Here is a 27555-nt window from a genome sequence, read left to right on the forward strand (position 1 = left end):
CCAAAGTATAATGTAATGAACTCCTATGTAACAATCACCTTGAGTCAATCCTTGCTAATTTTGTTGCTTCTCTGCTCTCCACACACATATTTTTTTCCTCCTTGAGTATTTTTAAATATTTTATTTATTTATTTTAGAGAGAGAAAGAGAGAGAACAAGGGGAGGAGCAGAGGGAGAGAGAGAATCTCCAGCAGACACTGGCTAAGTGCAGAGCCTGACACGGGAATCGATCCCAGGACCCTGAGATCATGACCTGAGCAGAAACCAAGAGTCGGACACTTAACTGACTGAGCCACCCAGGCGCCACTCTCCTTGAGTATTTTAAAGCAAAACCAGATGTTGAGTCAGTGGGACTGAAAAACTATCACAAATTATTTATATATGAAGACCAATGGAAGGAAGATTGTATTAATACGTCAAGTCTGGTATAACAAAATACCTTAGACTGGGTGGCTTAAACAACAGAAATTTATTTTGTCACAGTTCTGGAGCTAAAAGTCAAAGATCAGGGTGTTGGCAGGTTTGGTTTCTTCTGAGGCCTCCCTCCTTGTCTTACAGATGGCTGTGTCCTCACATGGCCTTTCCTCTAAGTGCCTGCTTCTCCTGTCCTTCTCTGTGTCTAGATTTCCTCTTACTAGGACATCAGTCAGATTGGTTTAGGGCCCACCCTAAAGAACTCATTTTAAGTTAATCACCTCTTTAAATGCCCTATCTTCAAAGATAATCACAATCTGAGGAGCTGGGGTTTAAAACTTCAACATAAGAGTTTTAGGGGGGCATAAGTCAGTCCATCACAGAGATATTGACAGCAACTCTAAGGTTTTCACTCTTGGCAATGAGGAGAATGTTACTCATAGGAGAAAGTTAGAAAGAGTTGCAGTTAGGGAAGAAGATGGATTGTCTGCTCCTTTCGAGTTGCTCTTGCCACTGGCACGTAACTTTGATTTTTTTCCTCTCTCTTGTTGGCTGCAGGGACCACTGTCTCCCGGACCTCATCATATTCTTTTCAGAGTGCCTAGCAGCAAGCTAGAGGTTGGCAGAGAAGAGTTACTCAGTGAGTAAGTGGACTCAGGTAGCGATCCAAAGGGGAACCCAGCCTGGCATTAGGAAACAAAATAGAAGGATAATCTATATTCACATTCCTTGTCTCAGATCTCACTTGTGGTGGGCTGCATGAAATACACCAACTTTTTCAGAGTGTTCGGAAGTTGATGTACCATTATGCATAATATGTCATGGTCTAAAACAAATTTCCTTAGAAACAAGGTGATGCTAATGTTTCATTTTTTGCTTATTGCACAGAGAGCATAATGGGGATGATTAGAATAGCTAACTTGTTGGGCACCTCTAACAACTTGGAGAAGTTCCAATGCTTTGCGTGTACTAACTCACTTATTTTTCATAACAATGCTATTATTATTCACCTTTTATTTTTTATTTATTTTTTTAAAAGATTTTTTATTTATTTATTTGACAGAGAGAGAGACAGCCAGCGAGAGAGGGAACACAAGCAGGGGGAGTGGGAGAGGAAGAAGCAGGCTCCCAGCGGAGGAGCCTGATGTGGGGCTCGATCCCTGAACTCTGGGATCACGCCTTGAGCCGAAGGCAGACACTTAACGACTGAGCCACGCAGGCGCCCCTATTATTCACCTTTTAAAAATGAAGAGACAGGCAGAGACCATGGAATAAATGACCCGGTGGCATAGTCAGCAGGGGGCAGAACAGGATCGAACTTGAGCGGCTAGGTTTGACACCTAGCTCTAGCACTGACTGCATAACCTTGGCAAAGTATTTAACTTCTGTGTGCCTCAGTTTTCTTCCCTGTCCAAATAGGGCTCTCAGTACCCACCTCCTAAAGTTTTTTGTGTAGGTTAAAAGAGATATACTGTGTAAAGTGGTTGCAATAGTGGCTGGCACGTTGTAAATCCTCCATGTATTACAGACTAAAGTCGTCTTTTTCCTATGATAGGTGGCTATGCAACATGAAAAAATGCAACACGTTATCGAAAGGGGAAAAGGGGATTTTAAGGTGTTCTCTTTTTCATCTGCCTGCTGTTTTCACTACTTCAATTCTGTCATTCGGTCGAACAAAAATGAATAGTTTCTGTAATAGCCATTGGTTAAGCTTATAACTAACACTAATTTCCTGTCTTTTGAACCTAGAGAGTCCCTGGAGGATGGTTATTTGGTCTCTGTTGCGTTAAAAAGGTTCAAGTCGTCACTGTCCAATATGGTAGCCATCAGGTACATGTGACGATTGAGCACGTATATGGCTAGTGCTCATTGGGATGTGCTGTAAGTGTTAAGACACACAATGGATTTCAAAGGCTAGTATGAAAATAGGGAATGTAAACTGTCTCAGTAATTCTTATGTTGGTTTCAGGTTGAGTTGGTAATATTTTGGATATATTGGGTTAAATAAAATATATTGTGAAGATTGAGCTCGTTTGTTGCTGCTTCTAATTTTTAATGTGGCTACTAGAAACGTTTAAATTACATTATGGAACTTGCATTATTTCTGTTGAATGGAACTGGTCTTAATGGAAGCTCTGTTTTCACTCTGGGGATTTGCCTCCAGGGGCATTTACAAGTCGCTCTTGCTCCTGAGGCCTCCAAGGGCATCTTACAATGGAGAGAAGCAGGAAGTTGGGAATCAGGAGGCCTGAGTGCCAGGTCCAACCCTGCGCTTGACTTTTTGGGTGTCGTTCAGCACTTCAGATAACTCCTTGAGAGGCAGACTAGAATAACATGGTGGTTCTCAAACTTTGGTCATCCCAAACTCACTTTAGGGAACTTGATAAAAAATAGAGGGACTGTAAAGACCTAGGAGTTTTACTATATCAATGAGTCTGGGCTATTGTGTTCTTTATTAGCTTTCCAGGTGATTCTGAGGCTGTTCTGATCACCTCTGTTCACCCTGTGTAGGAAGGAGAATCCTTGCTCTTAAGTGGTGTGAGATGGCTGAACGCATGACACGTGACACTGGGCAGGTGTGATTGGCAGCATCTTACCCACACCCCGAGGGAGGAGGACACTACAGGCTATGCAGGGCCATGTGGGGGTTGCACCCAGGAATAGAGTAAACTAGCAGGGGCTATGGCAGGTGGGTTTTGTAGGGACAAGAAAGGGCAGTGACCCTTGGTTCCTGAAGGAAGATGTGATTAGCTTGTCTGAATAATTTCATAGGCTGGCAGGGAGGAAAAGCCTGTTAGGTTGAAGACAGTAGGGTGCAACTGGTCCATGTGGTAGGGCGAATTTTGTCAGGTCTTAAGTTATAAAGGTGGTCAACTGGCAACATGGAGAGGTTCACACCACTGAGAAAGAAGGTTTTTAACACTTATGGTTCCCCTGAAACGAGAGGCATAGCCTGCTACACAGGACCGCAAGAAGCCTGTCACAGGCAGGGTCAGGAAGCAGAGAGAGGAACTGGGATATGCCTTTATGACTAGAGTGGCAGGAAGTAACTAGGTGGAGACACCCGTATTGGGTACTAGTGAAAAGAGGCAGGTTGGGTTCAGTGGTCAGGGGAATTATGACTCTCGAGTGCTCTCAGAAACCTGGCTTTGTTGACAGACTGGCTTTGTGATTCAGGAGATTCACAGAGAGGTTGGAATAACAGATGTCAAATAGTGTCGAATCTAAAATCCTGGTTCATATGTAGAGGAAGTGGCTGGGTGGGGAGCCTTTCCCCCAGGGTTGGAGCAGAGGAACTCATGGCTAGGCCTTTGGGCCCTGTGGGGCTCAAAGATGTCTAGGCAGCCCATGAAATTTCAGGCCTTACAATACAGATGTGCACAAGTGTTGACAACCACTGCATATAGGACAAGGGCTCGGGCCTGGGCGCCATATTGCCTGGGCTCATTAGTGCCTCGTGCAGTGTCCTGACTGGACAATGAGATTGTGGCCTGGGGTAGCAGGAGGGGTGTAGAAATGCACAGGTCAGCCGCCCACCTCCACAGACCTGATTCGATTAGTTGTGGATGAGGCCTGAACCTTTTTTTTTCCCCCCTAAAGTTCCCTTGTGAGTCTAATGTGCCATCCAAGTTGAGAACCACGATCCTAGTACCTAAGGCTCTGGGTGAAAATCTGTTGGCCACAAATTCTGTTGGCCACAAATTCTGTTGGCCACTGGTTGATCATGAACCGAGCTACTTCTCTGTTTTCCGTTTCCTTTACCTGTAAAGTGGGAATGATTATTGTCTCAATCTCTAGACTTGTGAAGATCAAATAAGACGGTGCATGTACAGCATTCATGGAAATGATGCCATGGTAGGTTCTAAGTCAGTTGCTAGAACTTTCAGGTGCTGGAACTATTATTGAGAGTATTTTCTGAATAGCCTGGGTTTCCTTGTGGGTAAAATTAGATGCTTAGAGTTGCTCTTGGTATTCTTTCTGATCCCAACAAATCTTGATTCTAATCCCATTTTTAGAACCAGAGAGAAAGAGAAGATTGCAGTGTATTTACTTTCATTAATGTTTTTGCTCTCGGGCAATAGGGCAGTCTGTTGCGGTTACAAGAATATCTGAGAATATCCGTCTGAGAATATCTGGAGGGTCGTTTTGACTGATGCGACTCACATAGTGACCCAGAAACCAACAGCATCACCATCATCTGGGATATTGTTAAAAATGTAGGTTCTTAGTCTCCATCGTTGATCTTCTGATTTAGAATTTCTAGGCATGAGACACAGGTATCTGTACCTTTTCCGGGTCCCCGGTTGATTCATAGAACATTTAAAATTTGGGAAGCACTTGTAGAATAGACTTGTGGCTTTTTAACAGGAAATATTTTCTGTTTCTCTCTGGCTGAATTTCACATCCTTCCAATACCAGATACCTGCATGACGGTTTCTCCCTTGGTTCAGGTCTCTCTGTTCAAATGTGAAAGAAGCCTCCATGACCAAAACTTATTCTGCAACAGCCCCTCCTTCCAATTCTTCTAATCTCTTTACCCTGCTTATTGTTATTTTTTTATTTTATTTAATTTTTTTGAGAGAGAGAGTGCAGGAGTGGAGGGGCAGAGGGAAAGGGAGAGAGAGAATCCCAAGCAGGCTGTACACCCAGCCCAACATGGGCCTTGGTCTCATGACCCTGAGATCATGACCTGAACTGAAATCAAGTTGGATGCTTAACCGACTGAGCCATGCAGGCGCCCTGACCCTGCCTTATTGTTCTTAAAAGTACCTCTTACTGTATTATCAGTTTGCTATTATCCTTCTCCCCCATTATAATATCAGCCGCACGAGATCACGGTCCTTGCCTGCTTCATTCACTGCTGTGTCTCTCATGTCTCGGATCCTTGGCTGCCATCGAGTAGGCTCCTGATAATTACATGTTGAATGAATGGTTCAGGAGATAAATAACAAGGCCCCGGTCTACATGATGAATCTGTTAGCTCTTCATTACAGCACTCATTCCGCAAGTCCTTGTTCCTACCAAGTGCTTACAGAAACTGTCTTCTTTAGTCTTGCTGCTTAAAAAAAAATTTTTTTTTCGTTACGTTTTTGACATTTTAATTACAATATGTCTTGGTATGGATCTGCTTTTGTTGATTTTGTTGGGGGCTCTCTGTGCTTCCTAGATCTGGAGGTCTGTTTCCTTCCCAGATTAGGGAAGTTTTCAGCTATTATTTCTTCAGATAACTTTTCTGCCCCCCTTTCTCTCTTCTTCTTCTGGGATCCCTACAATGTGAATGTAATTATGTTTGATGGAGTCACTGAGTTCCCTAAGTCTATTCTTGGTTTGCAGAATTCTTTTTTCTCTCTCTCGTTCGGCTTGATTACTTTCTATTACTGTGTCTTCCAGGTCATTAATTTGTTCCCCTGCTTCTTCCAGCTTGCTATTCATTCCATTGGGTGTGTTTCTCATTTCTTTTATTGAGCCCTTTATCTCTGTTATTCTTTTATCTCTGTGTTAATGGTCTTATTGATGTCCTCCACTCTTTTCTCAGCTCGAGTATCTTTGTGGCCATTACTCTAAGTTCTCTATCAGGCATGTTAGATCTGTTTCACTGAGATCTCTGGCCGTGACCTTGTCCTTTTCTTTCATTTGGGACAGATTCCTCTGTCTTCTCATTTTGCCTGCTTCTCTTGTGTTCGGAAAGTCAGCGACATCTCCTTTTCTGGAGGGTAAAGCCTTGTGAAGAAGAGGTCCTGTCGTGTTCTGCCATGTCGTGTCCTCTGTTCCTCAGCACCTGGGGCTTTAGGGAGTGTCTCCTGTGTGTGCAGCATGTGCTCTGCTCGGTGTAAGCAGTATCAGTGCTGCGCGGGTTCCTGCAGGTGGCTCTGTGTTTATGCTGAGGGGCAGGGGAGGGCAGTGGCACCTGCCGGTTCTTTGTTCCAGGAGGGTCTCCATAAATGCTGCCTCTCTGGAACACACTCCCAAGATGAGCAGATAACTGTGTGCCCCGGGCGCACTTCACATCGCTGCTTCCACGCTCAGTGTCCACAGGCGGTTTGCCCTGCCTTTTCTCCAAGAAAAGCCCCAGTGTCTCCAGACTCCGCCTGAGCCAGGCCCACTGACCTTTAAAACTAAAGGCTTTCAGCCCTGTTGGTTGCAAGAACTCACAAAATGTGGCCCCTCTTGCTTTCCGAGCCCGTGGCTATGGGGATTCGTTTTCCCCCTGTGCTCCCTGTGTGTTAATCTGTCTCTCATACTTCTCCACAACCCCAGCTCCCTCTTCACCACTGAGGCCACGATCTGTTTCTCTCCCAAACCAAAGCTCCACACTTCCTGACTTCTTCAGTGGGGCCTCTTCTCTACCTTTACTTGTGGAGTTGGTTCTGTCCCGATTTCTGTCTGTTCAGGTCGTATTCAGGTCGATTTCTGGGGTAGTTAGGATGATTGCATAGTTATCCAGTTGTATTCGTGGGCGGAGGCAAGCTCAGGGTCCTCCTACTCTTGCCACCATCTTCCCCATTCTCCAAGAAGGAAGTGATTCTTGATGTCACCCTCTTAACAGTCCTGTCTGACCCCAGCCACTTCCCTCTCAAATCTCTGCTGAGAGAGTAATCTGTTTCCAAGACAAGAGGTGTCTTTTTGGCCAGAAAAGGGCTTTATTATTTATTTATTTATTTATTTATTTATTTATTTATTTTTCATTATGTTATGTTAGTCACCATACAGTACATCATTAGTTTTTGACGTAGTGTTCCATGATTCATTGTTTGCGTATAACAGCCAGTGCTCCATGCAATACTTGCCAATCACCAGGGTAACCCATCCCCCCCAACCCTCAATTTGTTTCCCTGAGTCCATAGTCTCTCATGGTTCATCTCCCCACTCTGATTTCCCCCCCTTCATTTTTCCTTCCGTCTCCTAATGTCCTCCACTCTATTCCTTATGTTCCACATGTAAGTGAAACCACATGATAATTGTCTTTCTCTGCTTGACTTATTTCACTTAGCATAATCCCTTCCGGTTCCATCCAGGTCACTGCAAATGGTCAGTATTCATCCTTTCTGATGGCTGAGTAATATTCCGTGGTGTATATGGACCACATCGTCTTCATCCATTCGTCTGCTGAAGGGCATCTTGGCCCCTTCCACACCAGTGAGAATGGCAGAAATTAACAAGACAGGAAACAAAAGGGATCTTGTCACCCTCCCTTCCTCAAGGCCCTTGTGGCTTTCCTGCTGACTTGCAGATAAAACTGGGACTCAGACGTCACCATAGGTTGAATCCCGCCCACCTGCTTATCTGTTCCTGCCTCTTGTTTGTATTCCCTCCCCTGAGAGCATTCATTCTCTTGAGGTTTTCCAGCGATTCTGCTTCTCTTGGGCTAGTAGAACTCCGTCATCCCCCACAGCTCAGCTAAAGCCACGTTTCCGTAGAAGCTGCCCTGTGGGCCTTGGGGGACCCAGAGGACCCCATGCCCTACTTGGGCACGTAGCAGCTTGTAATCACCAGACTGTGAGCAAGTTGGGCCTGGGTAATTGTATCTCTTTCTCTCTTTAAAAAAATCTTTTTTTATTTATTTGAGAGAGAGCGAGAGCTCGAGAGAGCATGAACAGGGTGAGGGGCAGAGGGAGAGGGAGAAGCAGACTCCTCATTGAGCAGAGAGCCCAGTGTGGGGCTCGATCCTGGGACTCCCGGGATCATGACCTGAGTCGAAGACAGGTGGCTAACCCACTGAGCCACCCCGGCGCCCCAGTTGGATCTTTTAATGAGATTTCCATAAGTATTCAATGAATTAATAAACTCATGTAGTTAACGAGGAATTTATAAGTTAGCCTGCTATTGCTAATTATGTAGACAGTGAGCAGTTGTTGTTCTGAATATTTTGATGGACACGTTGTGTGGATTTCGTAACAGGAGTCCACGTAGGCACTGACTTAGAAAAGCAAAAATCACCTTCCTGAGATGGTAGTTTTAAAAATCCAGAGGCTCTTCTCTCTTTCCCCCTCCCCCGGCCCGTCTCCCCGGGGGAGAGTACTTGCGCTGTCTCTCTCTCTCTCTCTCTCAAATAAATAAATCTTTAAAGAAGAAAAGGGGGCACCTGGGTGGCTCAGTCGGTTAAGTGTCCAACTCTTGATTTTGGCTCAGGGTCCTGGGATTGAGCCCCACTTTGGGCTTGATGTGGAGTCCGCTTGGGATTCTCTCTCTCCCTCTCCCTCTCCGCCTCCTCCCACCTGTGCTCTGTATCTCTCTCAAAAATAAATAAATAAAGTCTTAGGTAAAAAAAAATCCAGAGGCTCTTTTCCTTCCAAAGATGACCTTGATCTTGCAAATATTGCGAAAGACTTGGAGGAAAAGCTTGGAAATAAAACCCCTGCTCTCCAAATCCTCCCACCTGGGATCAGCCTCAAAATTTTACAGCTCAGGGGTGCCTGGTGGCTCAGTCGCTTAAGTGTCCAACTCTAGATTTCGGCTCAGGTCATGATCTCAGGGTTGTGAGATGGAGCCCTGGGTCAGGCTCCGTGCTTTGAGTAGAGCCTGCTTAAGATTCTCTCCCTTTCCAAACTCTGCCCCTCCACCCTCCTCTCCCTCCCTCTCTAAAAAAATTTTTTTTTTACAACTCAAAGAAATCGACCCACTAGTCTGCTCTTCCCACATGCCTCTGCCTGGTGGTAGGTTCATTCATCAAGACACTGCCACTTACTGCTGAGGGTCTCTTGAGCAGTTTCCGTCACAAGCACTGTTTCAGATGCTTGAGATGTAAAGCTGAGTATGTGTTCCTTACAAGATCGATTTACCAATTATCCCCCTCCCCCTGAGGGTGAGTGAGAGCTCCCCCTGCAGAACACTCTTACTGAGCTGAAGTTGTTGGACAAACAGAGTCAGAACAAAATGAATCCCAGATCCCAAAAGTGTATTTCTGCCAAGATTGGGAAGTTTTCCATTGCCCTTTTCTATACTAGAGTTCTTGTATCTAAAGACGGAGGAATAACTAGTAGTCATTAACTAATAAGTAATAAATTAACCAACAATTAACCAATAATAACCTCTTAACCTGAGTATTGTATGTTCAGTTTCCACTCTCCGCAGAATCAGAATCCTACCCTGAGAGTGACAAGGAGAACTTGTTCTCAGGCCACCAGTGGGGTTGGGCGGGTCGTTGGCTGCCCAGGGGCGCTCGGCTGGAAGGGGCCTGGTCTCTGGAATCTAGCCCACGCTCTGCTTGTCAGGCAGTGCACAGCTGCAGCCTTCCTGAGGAAGGGGTTCCTTGGCTGTCCATGTAAAGCAGCCATATGAGTAACTTGTATTGAACATTTAAGCTGCCAGACGCTGTTCCAGACGTCTGACGTATAGTCACTTAGACTTCCTGCCCTCCCCCGAGGTTGGTAATGTTATTGTTGTCATTATTATTATCTCCAGTTTTAGCTTGGGCTTTGAGATGCGAAGGATTAGCAAGTTGGGGATGCCAGTATTCACACTGGTGGTCCGATTCCAGAGCCTGCGCCCTTCACAGCGCTGTTCTCTTCTCCCTCCAGCAGATCCTTTGGCTTCAGAGCCCTGTCCGTGTTTTCGTGTCTGTCACCCCTAGCTCTCAGCCCTCGTTTCTCTCTCTGTGAGACCCTCGAGTCCCATTTGTGTACTTTGGTCTTCAGAAGCAGCAGAGAAGCAAGATCTAGAATATCGGTTCTGGTGTGAGAGCTGGATTCCAGTTCTAACCGTGCGTCATGACCTCATCAAGCCTCAGCTTCTTCATCGGTTAAATAGGAGCCACAGTCCTCATCGTCATTGATTGAGAACTTCCTAAAATGCCAGGTATGGTGCCAGGGGCATTGCATGGATTAGCTCATTTATTCCCCCCACAATAATCCTCGGACTGCAATTCCGTTTTTATCTCCCTTGTTACAGCAGAGGATGGGCACAGAGGTGTAGGCGATTGGACCGAAGTCACACGACCTGTGGGACAGTAGCTTCGTCCCAGGTACGTGGGCGGTACCTTCATGAAACAAGTGTGTGCTGGGTGCTTCGCAAGGTCCCTGACACGTACTCGGTGCTCAGTTGATGCCACCCGCTGGTGTTTTTGTTGTTCTTAGTCATTTGCTATGATTGCTGTGGCTTGTTAGTTTGAATGACATAACGACAATAATTACCTCATCTACGGGTTAAATAAATCTTCCAGGGTCACAGGTTTTCATTAATTTTTCTTCATCTTCATGAAGAGTCTTTTCGAGGCCCTGCTGTTAACAGAGTAGGTTTGGCAAGGTCTCATATCTTTTAAAAAACAGTCATCTGTAAAGAAACCAGAAAAGCCCCCAGTTGTCCGTATAGTCAAATTCACAGAGAGAGAAAGTAGAGTAGTGGTTACTGGGGGCTGAGGGGAGGGGTGATGGGAAGCTGTTGTTTTATGGGTATAGAGTTTTAGTTGGAGATGGTGAAAAAGTTCTGGAGATGGATGGTGGTGATGATTGCACAGCAATAGGAATGGACTTAATAAACTGTACGCTTAAAAATGGTTAAAAGGGTAAATTTTATTTTATGTTCATTTTACACAGGAAAACAGGTCATCCATGTAATCTTAAATGTATTGCAAAGACATCCCATTAAGTATGACAGACGAGAGACTACATTTCAAGGGTTAAAGGTGATTTTCATACGACAGAGCGACAGCCTCTAAAAGCTCCATTGATAGAAACTAGTAATGAGGACAGTTTTCATGTTAGTGAATATTATCTACTTTTCTACAGCTACGAAGAAATAAGATACCCTGGGGCGCCTGGGTGGCACAGCGGTTAAGCGTCCACCTTCGGCTCAGGGCGTGATCCCGGCGTTATGGGATCGAGCCCCACATCAGGCTCCTCCGCTGGGAGCCTGCTTCTTCCTCTCCCACTCCCCCTGCTTGTGTTCCCTCTCTCGCTGGCTGTCTCTATCTCTGTCGAACGAATAAATAAAATCTTTAAAAAAAAAAAGAAATAAGATACCCTGAAAGGGTTCCGTATGCTTTGCGCCTGCTGATTTAATTCTTAAAACAGTCCTATGAAATAGGGCATTGTGAATCCCTCCATTTTTGCGGGTGAAAGAATTGAGGCACGGAGACATTAATAACTTGTCAAAGATTTCACAGCTGATAAGTAGCAGTACCACAGTCCTAAAACATTTGGCCCCAGTGATTACTCTCTCAGCCTGGCACTTTACTCTCGACGTCCACGTTCCCTAGAACCAGATTCATACCCTGAAAGCAACGAGAACTGTGTCAGGGGCACCGTGTATGGTTGGGCAGGTTGTTCACTGTGCTGGGGCTCTCGGCTGAAGGGATCAGTGGTCTCAGGAATCCAGCCCACACTGTGCTCATCAAACCCCCTGAAGAAAGGGCACCATTGCTATTTGGTGTAAAACATGAAATATGGTTAGCGACTCAACGTTAGCCGTATCAGTTAAGCACAGTCTTGGCCAGACTCTGATGGCTTTTTTTTTTTTCTCCTTCCCCTTTTGTGCCTTCTCAGGACTCAGCCCTTCCCTAGAAGGACGAGGACAAAATGACCAAGTTCAAGGTGAGTTGGGCTTCCTTTCTAGATTTTAAACCATTGTCTCATTTCTCAATGATTAGATGCATTCTTGAAAACAATGAAACAGGGGCGCCTGGGTGGCATAGCGGTTAAGCGTCTGCCTTCGGCTCAGGGCGTGATCCTGGCGATCTGGGATCGAGCCCCACATCAGGCTCTTCTGCTATGAGCCTGCTTCTTCCTCTCCCACTCCCCCTGCTTGTGTTCCCTCTCTCGCTGGCTGTCTCTATCTCTGTCAAATAAATAAATAAAATATTAAAAAAACAACAACAACAATGAAACAGAATAACAGGCCTTTCAAAACCTCTTCTGTGCCAGAGGACCGCTGCTTTGTATTTTAGTGTAGATTGAGGTCGCATGTGCTTGGTGTTGTAGGAGGCGGTGACATTCAAGGACGTGGCGGTGGTCTTCACGGAGGAGGAGCTGGGGCTGCTGGACCCCGCCCAGAGGAAGCTGTACGGAGACGTGATGCTGGAGAACTTCAGGAACCTGATTTCTGTGGGTGAGGACAGGCGCCCTGTGGACTTGAGCCCCCTGCGGTGTTTATTGTATCCTTGGTTGTGGGGGGCTTTGGAGCTCTTGCACTGGATGGCTGGCATTTTTCTGGTCTTTCTCCTCTTGTCAAAGTATGTTTTTGTAAACGAGCCATAAATTGACACAATGACTGCTGTGTAGACATTTTTGGCCAAGTTGTGGTCATCTCTGATGAGTGGGTCATGACACACATTTAGGGCATCATACCAGCATTTTTTTCTTTTTTTTCAGAGAGAGAGTGAGAGCGCATGTGTGCACACGCAAATGAGGAAAGGAGCAGAGGGAGAGGGAGAGAGAGAAACCCAAGCAGGCTTCACGCCCAGCCCAGAGCCCGATGCAGGGCTCAATCTCATGACCCTGAGATCATGACCTGAGCTGAAATCAAGAGTCGAATGCTTAATTGATTGAGCCACCCCGGCGCCCCTGGTACCGGCATTTTTAATGAAATAAAACAGGGTAGAAACTAATCAGAGCCCTTGGCAATAACTGCACATTGCTGCAAAAACTACAGCCTGTTGCTGAAAATTGTGTGAGAAATTGTGGAAAGAGTCTGAAGAAAGCAGACCTTTTTTTTCCAGTAATTTACACTTAATGTCTACATAGCCTGGATTTTTGCATCAAATGTAGTCCTCTGATGGGTCATAATTAGCAGTTTGGAAATCACTAATTTTGATGTCCTAAAGATGATATGGTGAGAACCACATTTTTAATAGTTTAGTAATTTTAGTAATTTTTAGTAATTCTGAATGTTTATCCTTGCCTTTTGACAGGGCGTCAGCCCTTGACCCCGGATGTAATACTCCAGTTTGAGAGGGGAGAAAAGTTTCGGATGATAAAGACAGCAACCCAGGGCCACAGCCCCTCAGGTGAGAGCCGTGCGGCTGAGTCGGCCATGCTTCCTGTCGCCTCCACAACAGCGCCTGGCCTGTGAATTCTACAGCAGTTTTTCCCGCTCTCCCTCCCCTCCTTTGCTCTTTTACAGTCATTCTCTACTCCACGTGGTTCTTCTGTATGTTTGTCAGATCTTGTCCTCTGCTTGAATCTCTGGTAGCTTCTTAATCTGATTCAGAGTCAAAGCCGAGTGCTTAAAGTGGCTTCTGATGTCCCAGCTGCCTGCTCCTCATTCTTCCCCCATCCCTCCGCACATGTGACCCGTCACTTGCCCCCATGTCAGTCTCTTCTATCCAGTTTTGCCGTTCTGCTCTGCCACCCATGGCCCTGCCTCATCACCCTCTCTCTACTTGTTCTTCCTTCTGTCAGGAGTGCCCTTTCTCTCTGTCATCCTCTTGGCCCCTCCTCACTTCACTGAGGTCTCTTCTCACATGAAAATATCATAAGAAAGACCTCCCATGACCACTCTGTCCATGACCCCTTCCTCCCCCATTCTCCTTTCCCTTACCCTGTCCAATTTGGTGTCTAGGCATTCATCACCACTCACCATATTAACATATATTTTTGTTTATCTCCCTATATTCCCACTAGAATATAATTATCAGGAGGGAAGAAAGTCTGTTTTCTTTATTGCTATATCTTCAGTGTATAGAACAGACTTGGTCGAGGACAGACGTGCTATAAATACTTGTTGGATGAATAAACGAGATAATAATGGTTTACATGGACTTTTTTTCATTCATTGTGGACATACTAAATGGGTGGTAAGCAGAAACGTGTGATGAAGGCATAGTCTAGAACTGCACCCTGTCCCCATGATTATCTAATCTAATCCTAATGTATTAGGTGCTTTTGGATAAATGTAGATATGTATGTGTAAATCACATCTAGAGGCGCCGGGTGGCTCAGTTGGTTAAGCATCCGACTCTTGATTTCTGCTCAGGTCGTGATCTCAGGGTTGTGAGATCGAGCCCCATGTCACGCTCCTCACTGAACATGGAGCCTGCTTAAGATTCTTCCTCTCCCTCTGCCCCCCCCCCCCACTGGCTCTCTCACACATTCTCTCTCTCTCTCTCAAAAAAACAATCCCCCACATCTAATGACAGCTTAATTTTGCACTTGTAACCAAGTTGCATATCCTTTTCCCTCTGTGGCTTTTCTGCAGTCTTTGGCGAATCATACTGTCAACTTCTTAGAATGAAGATTCTGATAGCCGCTTTTTTAGGCAGGTCTCCTATTAAAGAAAATAAATACACTTTGTCAAGAAAGAAGAATTCTCAGGTAATAACTAGCTTTCAAGTTAGTCTTTCCCTTCGAAGATTTTCCTCACGGCAGCCACCCACCTCTTCCAAAGACTGTCTTCCAAACAGTATCATCTGCCGTCATCTCTCTGTGTGTATAGTTCCAGCAGGCATTTTATCCAAAGTGCCTCTAATGTTGTCCTGTTCTGTTAATGCTTGTCATGAGCCACTAAACTTATTTCAGACTCAGTGGAGTCCCAGCCTGTAACTTGGAACACTGGTGTTGTCCATACAAGAACATGTTTCTGTATCCATCACTTTGGCAGCCTGCTTTCAGAGACATTATTTCTGAGGCTCTAAATATTGACTCCTATGTGAAAAAGGAAAAATTGTATACACAGAGTACAAAAATTTCAGAGGTAGTCAATCCATAGGCCCCATGGCCACTTTTATGCCTTACGCTTTTTTCCCCCCTTTTTCCCTTTCAAGTGATTCTTGCCAGGATTTTGTGATCAGCATAATTTTCATATCAGCAACATCCACCAAGGTTAGCCCAGCATCTGGTGAAGCCTTTCAACTTCCCAGCAGAATTGCTGTTTCCAGTCCCCAGTACTGTTCTGGATAACTTACTTGAAAAAGCTCTTTTACTTTTGTACCAAAACTCTTAACAAAGCTGTCAAACGGACTTATGTATCTGTTCAGCATGTATTTATTGAACACTGTCAGATAGTGTTCTGGGAGCGGTGAGAAAGCAGGGAACGATATAAATGCTTGTCCTTGTGGGTACTGCATTCAGGTGGGAGAAGACATAAAACAAAAAGATAAAGGGCATGTATGTATATAGTACGTCAGATGTGATACGTGCTGTGTAAAAGCAAAACAGGGTAAGGCGAATGCCAGGCAGATGGTCAGGAGTGTCGAGGGGTAGGAGAATTCACTGCTGGATATTGGATGGGAAAAGAGGCCTCCTGATAAAGTGTTATTTGAAGAGAGATCTGAAAAGAAGCAGGGAGCAAGCTGTATATCTCATTGGTGGAACAGCGTTCCAAGGAGAACATAACTCTTCCTGACCAGTATTAACTTGGAGAATCTGTACCCTGCCCTGTTCGTTTCCTCCTTACGAGTTCTTGCTGTGGTATAAAAGATTAGCTCTGGGGCGCCTGGGTGGCTCAGTCGTTAAGCGTCTTCCTTCGGCTCAGGGCGTGATCCCAGGGTCCTGGGATCAAGCCCCGCATCGAGCTCCTCTGCTGGGAGCCTGCTTCTTCCTCTCCCACTCCCCCCGCTTATGTTCCCTCTCTCAATGCTGTCTCTCTGTCAAATTAAAAAAAAAAAAAGTAGCTTCTGATTTTTCACTCTTCTTTTTCCCCCAGAGGTGATAGGAACTTTATTGCTATGAGGTTTTGGAATAATGTATTGTACTGTAAACCTCTTCCTCCATTGCCATCCTGAAGCATGTTTCCCAGCAGGAGGTGAAAGACCACTCTCTGCTTATATTCTGAACTTTAAGCCATTAGGAGATATGTTCTCCCAAACATGTGTCTTTCCAACCAACCTAGTGCTTCAAGGCTTCTAACATGGAATAAACTTCCAGTGAAATAATTTCAAGCAGAGGTTTTCACCATTGCCTGGGGACATCTTCTGATAATCTGTCTTTAAGGGTCTTAACTAGACATTCTGAGCATTTGGTCTGATGTGCGTGCAATAGGCAGAATTATGTGGAAACTATTTATCAGACGCGTGCTGTAGCAAAGAAGACAAGGCTTTTTTTTTTTTTTTAAGATTTTATTTATTTGACAGACACAGCAAGAGAGGGAACACAAGCAGGGGGAGTGGGAGAGGAAGAAGCAGGCTCCCAGCAGAGGAGCCGATGTGGGGCTCGATCCCAGAACGTTGGAATCACGCCCTGAGCCAAAGGCAGACGCTTAACGACTGCGCCACCCAGGCGCCCCAGAAGACAAGGCTTTTAGTAAGGTGCAGCTTCATCTTTGTAAAGACTCCCTAGGAAGTATTTTTCCTGATCTGTAGCCACCAAATTTCTAACCTGTTTCTCACATGTAAAACTTAATACGATTTTAAATAGATCTCATTCATGTTTAGTGAATGGGAAGCTTGATGGACTGCCTCTTGGTTTTTGATGATTAAAAAAAAATGGAACCTTCACCTGGTTCAAGATAAGCCTTAGGGCCTGGGCCTAAGTTTATAGCCTTGACATCTCCGAACAAAGTGTTTACATGCCTCATCTCTAAATTCTCTTTATTCTTTTAGGAGACAAGAATCTAAATGACCTGGAGACTCTTCAGGAAATTGGATTAAAGTACCTGCCACATGAAGAACTGTTCTGTTCGCAAATCTGGCAACAGGTTACAAAGGAGTTAACCCAGTGCCAAGATTCCATGGTCAGTATTCAAGGAACTGGCTCTCAGTTGGAAAAACGAGGTGATGCCCTCTATAAAGATGAAGAGCTTGGTAAAGGCTTTAATCAGAGTTCACATCTTCAAGTTCACCACAGAGACCACACGGGAGGAAAACCCTACCTGGGGGAGGAGCGTGAGAAAGGTTTCATTCAGCGCTGTCGTCTTCAGACTAACCAGACAGCCCATGTAGGAGAGAAGCCCTATAAATGTGAAAAATGTGAAAACACCTTCCGTCGGCTTTCAAGCCTTCAAGCCCATCAGAGGGTCCATAGCAGAGAGAAATCAGACAAGTATGATACATCATGTAAGGGTTTCAGACAGAGGTCATGTCTTCGCCATCCTCAGAGAGTTCCCACTGGAGAGAATCCACGCAAATACGAGGAGTGTGGGAAGAACACCAGGAAAAGCTCACATTGTCAAGCTCCTCTAATAGCCCACACAGTAGAGAAACCTTTTAAATGTGAGGAGTGTGGGCTGAGCTTCAGTCAGAGCTCATATCTTCAAGTCCACCAGAGAGTCCACATGGGAAAGAAACCTTATAGATGTGAAGAGTGTGGGAAGGGCTTCAGTTGGCGTTCGCGACTACAGGCTCATCAGCGAATCCACACTGGAGAGAAACCATACAAATGTGAGGCATGTGGCAAGGGCTTTAGTTACAGCTCACACCTTAACATTCATTGTAGAATCCACACAGGAGAGAAACCCTATAAATGTGAAGAGTGTGGGAAAGGCTTCAGTGTAGGTTCACACCTTCAGGCCCATCAGGTAAGCCACACTGGAGAGAAACCTTACAAATGTGAGGAGTGTGGGAAGGGCTTCTGTCGGGCCTCAAATCTTCTGGACCATCAGAGAGGCCACACTGGTGAGAAACCATATCAGTGTGATGCATGTGGAAAGGGCTTCAGTCGTAGCTCAGATTTTAACATTCATTTTAGAGTCCATACAGGAGAGAAACCCTATAAATGTGAGGAATGTGGGAAAGGCTTCAGTCAGGCCTCAAATCTTCTGGCTCATCAAAGAGGCCACACTGGAGAAAAACCATACAAATGTGGAACGTGTGGGAAGGGCTTCAGCCGGAGTTCAGATCTTAACGTTCATTGTAGAATCCACACTGGAGAGAAACCGTATAAATGCGAGAAGTGTGGTAAGGCCTTCAGTCAGTTCTCCAGTCTCCAAGTGCATCAAAGAGTCCACACGGGAGAGAAACCATATCAGTGTGCAGAGTGTGGGAAGGGCTTCAGTGTGGGTTCACAGCTTCAAGCCCACCAGAGGTGCCATACTGGGGAGAAACCATACCAATGTGAGGAGTGTGGGAAAGGATTCTGTCGGGCGTCAAATTTTCTGGCTCATCGTGGAGTCCACACAGGAGAGAAGCCGTACCGGTGTGATGTGTGTGGTAAGCGCTTCAGACAGAGATCCTATCTTCAAGCCCACCAGAGGGTCCACACTGGAGAGAAACCGTACAAATGTGAGGAGTGTGGGAAGGTCTTCAGTTGGAGCTCATACCTTCAAGCCCATCAGAGGGTCCACACTGGAGAAAAACCATATAAATGTGAGGAGTGTGGGAAGGGCTTCAGTTGGAGCTCAAGTCTTATAATTCATCAGCGAGTGCATGCTGATGACGAGGGTGATAAAGACTTGCCCTCCCCGGAGAATTCACACAGGAAAGAAGCTCCATAAAATTATGTTTTAATACCTCAAGTGGGTGCTGAAATAGTCCAATTATCAGACCTGTCCTAGAAGACAAAGCATGTGTTTATAAATAAAGAGTCAGTATTTAGCCAGGGTTTGACATGTCACAGTGGTTGGGTGACCACACAGCAGAGAAGTCTCATGAGGGTGGTGACGTAAGACTTCATTCAGAACCTTGACATTTAGCAGATATTACACAGAAGAGAGGCTTAGGAAGGGTGAATCTGATCTGAAATTACCCGAAGGGCTGAATTGGAAGTGCCAGAATCTCTTCCACGAGAATATAAGCTCCAAGAGAGTAGGGATTTGTTGACTGCCAAATCTATTCAGTCTTTTCAGTGCCTAACATGTGGTAGGTGTTCAGTAATGTTAAATGAGTGAAAAGGAGAATGGTCATATATGAAATTTTTATTCAGTTCTCTAAAAATTTCTATGAAATGTATTTAGAAGAGGAATTTTTTAAAATTTTTTTATTATGTTAGTGACCATGCAGTACATCATTAGTTTTTGATGTCGTGTTCCACGATTCATTACTTGCGTATAACACCCAGTGCTCCATGCAATACGTGCCCTCCTTAATACCCATCACCGGCCTATCCCATTCCCCCACCCCCCTCCCCTCTGAAGCCCTCAGTTTGTTTCCCAGAGTCCATAGTCTCTCATGCTTCATTCCCCTTCTGTTTACTCCCCCCCATTCTTCCCTTCCTTCTCCTACCGATCTCCATGCTATCTTTATGTTCCATAAATGAGTGAAACCATCTGATAATTGTCTTTGCTTGACTTATTTCACTTAGCATAATCTCCTCCAGTCCCGTCCATGTTGCTGCAAATGTTGGGTAATCGTTCTTTCTGATGGCTGAGTAATATTCCATTGTATATATGGACCACATTAGAAGAGGAATTCTGCAAGGCTTGGAGGACATTTAAGTTAGATATATGGGCTCATTTTTCCAACCCCACAGGTCCTGTGAACTAGTGTTTATCAACCTGCCAGTGGGTTCAAAAATCACTTCAGTGGGTTGTGACCAGCACTTTTATATGCTAATACGTTATTGAGGTATAATTTGCATGCAGTAACATGCATAAATCTCAAGTTCACAGCTTCATGAATTTTGACAAATGTATACACTTATGTAATCATCAAGATCAATGTATACAGTATTTCTATTAAACCAGAATGTTTCCTTGCGTACATTTCTAGTCATTCCCACCTCTAGTGGCAACAAGTATGATTGCTATACCTCCCATTAGTTAAATCTGTTCTTTGGTTCAGTGTGTGTACTCTTTTATGTCTGGGTTCTCTTGATCAAATATATGATCCTCTTAGTAGATTGAGAGAAAATAAGATTGACAAAATTCAGTGTCCATTCATGATAAAAATTTCTCAGTGAGGTAAAAGGCATCTTTGGAAATTCTACAAGCTAACATTCTTTGTAAAATTATCGTGAAGGAATAGTTTGTACACAGTAAAATCAACTCTTCGGTGTATCATTCTGTGTTTTGGCAAATACTTATTGTATTACCACCATTGCAATCAAGACGTTTAACACTTCCAAGACCCTCTGCCTTTGTACCTTTCAATCAACCCCCTCCCTGTCACCTCTCCCTGCCTTTGGCAGCCATCTACCTGTTTTCTGTCTGCATAGTTTACTTTTTCTGGAATGTCCTAAAATGGAATCATACAGTCTGTAATCTTTGGAGTCTGGCTTTTTTCACTTTATGCTTCTGAGATTCATCAGTCTTCATGTGTGAATTGGTAGTCATTCCTTCCATTGCTGAGTGGTATTCTAGTGTATGGATGTTTGGTTTATCCATTTATGAATTCAAGGTGTGAGCTCAAGGGCCTTTATTTATTTTGGGGGGCCTGTGAACATCCAATTAACTATCCTTTTAACATCAAATTTCTGTTGGCGCTTGTGGAAAATCTGTTGATCGTACATGTATGGGTCTTTTTCTGGCCTCTGCTTGGTTCCATCAACCTATGTGTCTGTTATTTTGCCAACATGTAGCCTTTATAATAAGTCTTGAAATGAGAGGGTATGAGTCTTCCAACTCCATCCTTCTTTTTCAAAATATTTTGGCTATTTTAATTTACTTCTCCATAACTTTTAGAATAAGTTTTGTGATTTTTGAAAATAAACTCATTGCTGGAAATTTTGGTGGGATTGCATTGAATATATATATAGATGACTTTAGGGAGACTTAGCACCTTAGCAATATTGAATATTCTAAGCCACAGACACAGAATATCTGCCAATTTGTTTAGGACCCCTCTAATTTCTTTTATCAGTAATTCATACTGTCTAGCACATACATTCTGCACATATTTTATTAGATTTATACCTAAGGACTCTGTGGGTTTTGGTGCCAAATTAAATGGTACTATTTTTAAATTTCAGTTTCCAGTTGTTTATTGCTAGCATATAAAAAATGCAGTTGATTGTTTTATGTATCTTATAATCTTGCCAAACTTGCATATTAGTTAAAGTAGCCATTCTGTATAGATTCCTCGGGATTTTCTGTGTAGATAATTATGTCATCTGCAAAAAGTTTTATTCTTTTGCCAGTTGATGTACGTGTTACAGCAACTTCATTGTGATGTAAGGAAGCACCCCCACCAACATTAGGTTTGGGTGACAAAACTCACGATGGTAGTCCTTTGGGATGATCAGAGGTAGAGGGGATAGGTCCAGGAGAAGGTCCAGAACAGAAAGAACAGTCGGCGTTCAGGTGTTTTATACAGGGGAAGTCCTCCCTAAACAAGTTTAAAAAATGGTGGGAGGTTGCACTTTGGGAGTGGTAGGTGAACCTTATCAGCGTCGTGAAGAAGTCAGCGGACATGGGCAGGAGATGAAGCTTATAAGTTGCTGACACTAAGTCATATGTCTAAGTTTCTTTCCTATGGTCTTCACAATTCACTCGTGACATTTGGGCTAGCATGGCAATCTGCCAGGTATCCCTGTAAATAAACTGGTATTTGAGAGGGCACCTTTGCAAAGTTGACCCAAAATAATTAGGTCAACAGTTATTATGATAGCTCTGTGAAAGATAATATGGGGCCAGATAATAAAAATCCAGGTAGGAGAAGGATCCAAGAGAAGAAGTCAATGGGGATTCAAGAAATCTCTTGGAATATTATAGTAACTTAGCAAAATCACTTACTATTTTGATTTTTGTCTTATTTTTTGAACTATTTTAGAGACTTTTCCTGTATTATTAACCTACATACAGCCAGAGGTTCCCTTCAAGGATCTACCTTGAGATGCCAATGCAATGTTATCAGCTCCTATAGCAGCTACAGAACTTTCTCTCTTATTAAAGCCTTCTAAATCTTGGGCTTTTTGATATACGTGGTGTGCCACGAGTCACGACATTGTTTGGCTGCCCTCTAGGTGCTAAGTCTGTGTTACAGAACTGAAAAGACCTAGACTTGTACCTATTATACCAAAAATTGTGGTATACATAAAATGTATATAAAAAATGAGGCATAATTTATAATAGATTTAGAAGATAGTCTGTGTGTACCCTGTTGGGGGTACGTTAATATATACATATGGGGCCATATACTTTCAATAGCTGTATGTAACAGCAATTGTTGGTAGAGGCTAGGAAGGGCATAGGATTTGTGAAGGGAAAGATAATGAAGAAGAGCCTGGTGAAGTTGAGGAAGTCCTGGGGGAAGTAAAGTAACTGGAGGGTGACCAAAGAGGATAGTGAGTGGTTAATATGGATAGCAAAGACCTCCAAGAGGGTGGGAATTAGTTGTATAAGTGGTTACCCAAACTGGGGTGCCTGGTCCAGTATTGGAGTTTTATCTTTTGGGTAGCATGTTAACTGTTTTATAGAAATTATTCAACAACTGGAGGAAAGTAGGAAGTGGTGTGGTGATGTGGGAATAGTGGAGAGTGTAGCATGGATTGTTGAACAAAAGGATTGGAGCTGATGTGGTTGTGGGGTCATAGTGGGGAGTGGTGTGGGGGCAGTTACCATATCCAGGTCCCAACTCAAGCATGGAAGGAAGTGGAGTTTTAGACTTGTGTAGGGACTAATTTCACCTAAAGGTGAAATTAAGTGGTGAGGCACCAGTGTATATAAATTGGCTAATTTGCAGGGTGCTAGCTTGCAACAAAAGGGCAGCACCAGAAGGAGGAAAAGAATGGTTCAAGCACAAATTTAAATTATTTTTGTGTTCCTTGATGCATTGGAATACGTAATAGGCAATAGTAGGTCCCTATGTACTTCATTAGGACCTGGGTATGTTTAGGTGAGTAAAGGTTTAGTTTCTTGCAGTGTGCCTACATTGTATAAGGGAGGAGAATATGGAGGTTGCAGGGATACACATAAGCACAGAAATTGGGAGCTTCAGTTAAGTTGCCTATGATAATATTGGCATTGGCTAGGTCAGGAACAAAGTGTAAGCAAGACCACATAGATTGAAACTTTGGAGATAAGGCAGAAGGTGAGTGGTTTTAAAAAGGGGAAGTTGGGAAGTTATAGTGGCCAGAAAAGGGGGTACAAGCTGGTTGGGGAAAACTGTTTGTTGAACTTGGAGCAGAGGGTGGTGTCAGAATTTTATTTGATGGGCTGTGGCATGAAATTGTGATAGAATATCTTGAGTCAGCATCAAGGTTGGAACTGTTGGTTGTGCTAAAGTTATCATTTAGGATGCTTTGGTCTCTGGGGCTGAGATCCTCATCCCTGAGCTGGTGGTGGTGGTTTGCACTGTCATCTGTGATTGACTTGTGGATAGTAAGGACCCTTGTGTGGTAGATGATGGAAACTCCTAATATGAGTCCTGGGCTAACACCCAAGACCGGAAGGCAAAGTTCTGCATTTGGGAAATTATTGCAAGAGTGACTGAAGCCCAAGGGATGCTCTGGGGCACACTGGCTGTATCAGGTGACCACATAAGTATCAGATGTAGAATACAAGTAGCCTTAAGAGCACTACCTATGCAGATACACATTTTGTCTTCTGTCACGTTTGCCTCCGTTTGTTATCAAGTAAAGCTGTGAAGTAACTGAATGGAGTTGAGCATTGAGCTGGATGAAGTGGGAGAATTCCAGGCCCAGATAATGAGCCAAATGAGACAAGGTCAGGCCAAGTAGGGCCACAATGTCCCATGATGACATATTTTTGCCTTTGATGTGTAGGCCACAGCATGCTGGGGGTGCCTGTTTATTATGATGGGAGTCATGGGCATTGTCATGCCAGATCCTGTAGTGGCTCCCCCATTAGGTATTTACATAATGGGCTGAAGCCAGAGCTGGTGTCCTATTTAAGGGCATCTGGGTGGATCAGTATGTTAAGTGTCCGATTCTTTATTTTGGCTTAGGTCATGATCTCAGGGTCATGAGATTAAGCCCCATGTCGGGCTCCATGCTGAGCGTGGAACCTGCTTGGAATTCTCTCTCTCCCTCTCCCTCATCCCCCACCCCCTTGCTCACACGCATGTGTATGCTAACATGCATTCTCTCTCTCTCTCTCAAAAAAAAAATGTTGGTGCTGGGAAGTAATTTAAGATTTTCCCCTTGTTTGAAGATCCACACAATTACAGGTGTGGGACTAGGTACCAAGACATATTTCCTGTAAAGGGAGACCTCCCATTAGCCAGCCTTTATACTATTGGGGAAGGGTAGCAGGTTTGGCAGAGACCTTTCTTGTGGCCTATAGAATAATCTTGTCAGGGGTCATGGGCCCTCAGTTCTCAGTGGATCCCATTCTATTATCTGCCATAGAACTGGATGCCAGTCCAGCACACATTGTGCCAAAATTGAAAAGAAGCGGGAGATTGGGGGAGTGTTGTTAAGTGAAAAAGGGAGTTCTATCAGGGTCTTGTAGATACAGGGAAGAAGAGGGATGGTCCCCTGATGGCATTTTGGCAGCGAGTCTTGGGACCTAAAAATTGAAAGTTCAGGGCGGCTAAAGCAGTGTGCAAAAGAGAGAGCCATTTGGAAGCCATTATCCATTTTGTGATTTTAATAGGGCGTCCTTCAGTAGACCATTATTTCTCTATCTGTAGATGATAGGACAATGAATTGTTCCAAGTGATGCTTTTTTGTAAGGTCCGTGCCTGTACTGAATGAGCACTAGAGTGTTTATCCTGATCAGAGTCTATGATATCTGGGGGCCCAAAGGAAATTAACCAAGTTTTAATGAGGCCTATTAAGGTGATGTTGGCAGAAGCACACCAGGAAGAATAATTCAGGAAATCAGTTTACTTAGTATTACAGGATATTATAAAGGGCACAAGTCAGGAAGAGCCAAATGGAAAAGATGCATAAAGTATGGATGGAAGGGCTTGGAGCTTCCATGCCCTCTCCAGGTGCACCACACTCCCACTGCTTTGATGTGTTCACCAAGTCAGAAGCTCTCCAAACCCCACCCTTTCGGGAGTTTTATGGAGGTTTCATTATGTGGGCATGATTGATTAAATCATTGATCATTAGTGATTGTACTCAATCTCCATCCCCTTCCCCCTCCCCAGACATTGGGGTTATTGGACTGAAAGTTCCAACCCCTGAATCATACCTTGGTCTTTCTGGTGCCCCCATCCTGAAGCTATTAAGGGGCACATCAAGAGTTGCCTCATTAGAACAAAAAAGGCTCCTATCACACTGGATATTCCAACAAATTTAGGAATTCTATGCCAGGAACTGGGGATGAAGACCAAATATATATATTTCTTATTATATCACAATATCACAGGACTTAAATTAATATAAATGTCCATTAGTTAAAACATCTAACCCAATATGGAGTTGGGTAATTTCATTGGGGCCACAAGTTTATTAGTGCCTATGATGAGAGAGAAGTTTTTGAATTCCATGGACTTGGTGTCCAGTGACATTCCTAGTAGTGAGGGATTTTCCCTTTTTAAACTCTGAAGGGTCACCAGGCACCAGGGTAACCCAGTATTCAAGACCAATAAAATACTTAATAAAATTGAATATTTTATTTGGACCAAAATACCACCCACCAATGAAGTATATCAGCATGTATTTCCAGGAGGTGACCAGACTACAGAGGACCTCTAGTCCCTAACCAGGGCAAGAGGCAAAGAATTGCCATTGATGGAGGTTGGTAAAGGGGTTCATTTTGGTTAAAAGGTTCATTGAGGCTATGGGAGAAGGCCTTGTGTATGTCAATGCGTGGCATGGTAGCTGGGACATCTGTAAGGATATTAGGAGCAGTGGAAGGACTGAGGTTTATGCTTAGTAATTAAATGGCCTGTTGGGAATAAGGCTTGCATTTTTAAGTTGGACTTTTCTGTGATTCAGGTGACTGGGGAGTCTAAGTGTGTGAATCTCCAGTAAACAACAGTAAAAATAAATAAGTACACCCCCCCACACACACACAAGTTCTGAATTAGTCTTGATGAGGAAGCATTGTTTGGTGGATTCCATTTTTTTTGTAACCACCACAATAATTTAGAGTTTTATTTGAGCCACTCTAGGATTAATATGGTACATGGTGGCATCCAACACAGATTCATTTGTTGCTATTAGTTCTAATTAATTAAGGGCTTCCCTAGTGTTGGTCTAGCCTATTAATGACAGTAATGAGGCTTGTTAATTGAGAGGAGCTTCCTTGTCCTTTTCGTATCTTTGGAACCTGTAGTGATGTTCCTTCTTTCATTCCTGCTGTTGGTGATATTGTATCTCTTCTTTTTTCTTGGTTACTGTTTGAGGTTTATCAATTTTATTGGTCTTCTTAAAGAACTAGCTCTTAGTTTTGTTGATTTTCCTCTACTCTTTTGTTTATTTTATTGATTTTTAAATTCTTACTATGTTCTGCTTGCCTTTCTTTTTTTACTTCACTCTTCTACTTTCTTAAGGCAGAAGCTTAGTTCAATGATTGGAGACCTTTTCTTTTCTTTTTTTTTTTTTAAGATTTTATTTATTCATTTGACAGAGAGAGACAGCCAGTGAGGGAGGGAACACAAGCAGGGGGAGTGGGAGAGGAAGAAGCAGGCTCCCAGTGGAGCAGGGATCCCAATGCGGGGCTCGATCCCAGGACCCTGGGATCATGCCCTGAGCTGAAGGCAGACGCTTAACGACTGAGCCACCCAGGCACCCCTGGAGACCTTTTCTGATACAATCATTTAATTGTATTTATTTTTCTCTTTAGCTGTATGGTACAAATTTTATGTTGTGCTTTCACTTCCATAAAATACGTTTTAATTTTTCTTGCGATTTCTTCTTTGACTCATGGGTTTTTAAAAAAAGATTTTATTTATTTGAGAGTGAGAGAGAGAGAGAGAGCGAGAGAGAGCGCACAAGTTGGGGGAGGGGCAGAGGGAGAAGCAGATTCCCTGCTCAGCAGGGAACCCAATGTGGGGCTGGATCCCAGGACCCCGGGATCATGACCTGAGCCGAAGGCAGATGCTTACTGACTGAGCCACCCAGGTGTCCTCATGGATTGTTTAGAATGGTGATTTTAAATTTCCATATATTTGGGCATTATCCAGGTAACGTGATCCCAATTTCTATTTTAATTTCATTGTGATCAGAGCAAATATTTTATGATTTGTTTTTTTTCAATGTGTTGAGGTTTTTCTTACCACCCAGAATGTGGTTTCTTTTAGTAAATATTCCATGTGTACTTGAAAAAATATATATATTCTGCTGTTGGATAAAGTAGTCTATATATGTCAGCTCAATTAGATCAAGCTTATTGATAATGTTGTTCAGGTCTTCTATAGCTTTACTAATTTTTTATTCTATCAATTGCCGAGAGAGGAATATTTAAGTTACTAGATGTCATTGTGAATTTGTCTATTTCTTTTTTCATTTCTGTCGGTTTTTGCTTTGAGTACTTTGAAGCTCT

At 43.7% G+C, this 27555-nt stretch overlaps 1 protein-coding gene across 5 annotated transcripts in view; it reads left to right on the forward strand.

Annotated features, from left to right (window-relative positions):
- The first annotated feature begins 560 nt into the window (after positions 1-560).
- Positions 561-27555, forward strand: part of LOC103657165 (zinc finger protein 45) — a 51137-nt gene continuing 24142 nt past the window's right edge. Inside the window, exons 1-7 of one of the 5 annotated variants that reach the window (XM_040634108.1) lie at positions 570-1058; positions 10050-10209; positions 10303-10375; positions 11895-11942; positions 12330-12456; positions 13259-13354; positions 16886-19241. In XM_040634108.1, coding sequence (XP_040490042.1) covers positions 11928-11942; positions 12330-12456; positions 13259-13354; positions 16886-18714 — 2067 coding nt within the window. In that variant the 5' untranslated portion in view covers positions 570-1058; positions 10050-10209; positions 10303-10375; positions 11895-11927 and the 3' untranslated portion in view covers positions 18715-19241. Of the gene's footprint in view, positions 1059-10049; positions 10210-10302; positions 10376-11894; positions 11943-12329; positions 12457-13258; positions 13355-16885; positions 19242-27555 lie in introns of those variants that run through there. The other 4 variants (XM_040634109.1, XM_040634112.1, XM_040634107.1 and 1 more) reach the window with 4 other exon arrangements.

Source organism: Ursus maritimus, unplaced genomic scaffold (genome assembly GCF_017311325.1).
Source record: "Ursus maritimus isolate PB19 unplaced genomic scaffold, ASM1731132v1 scaffold_19, whole genome shotgun sequence".
Lineage (NCBI taxonomy): Eukaryota > Metazoa > Chordata > Mammalia > Carnivora > Ursidae > Ursus > Ursus maritimus.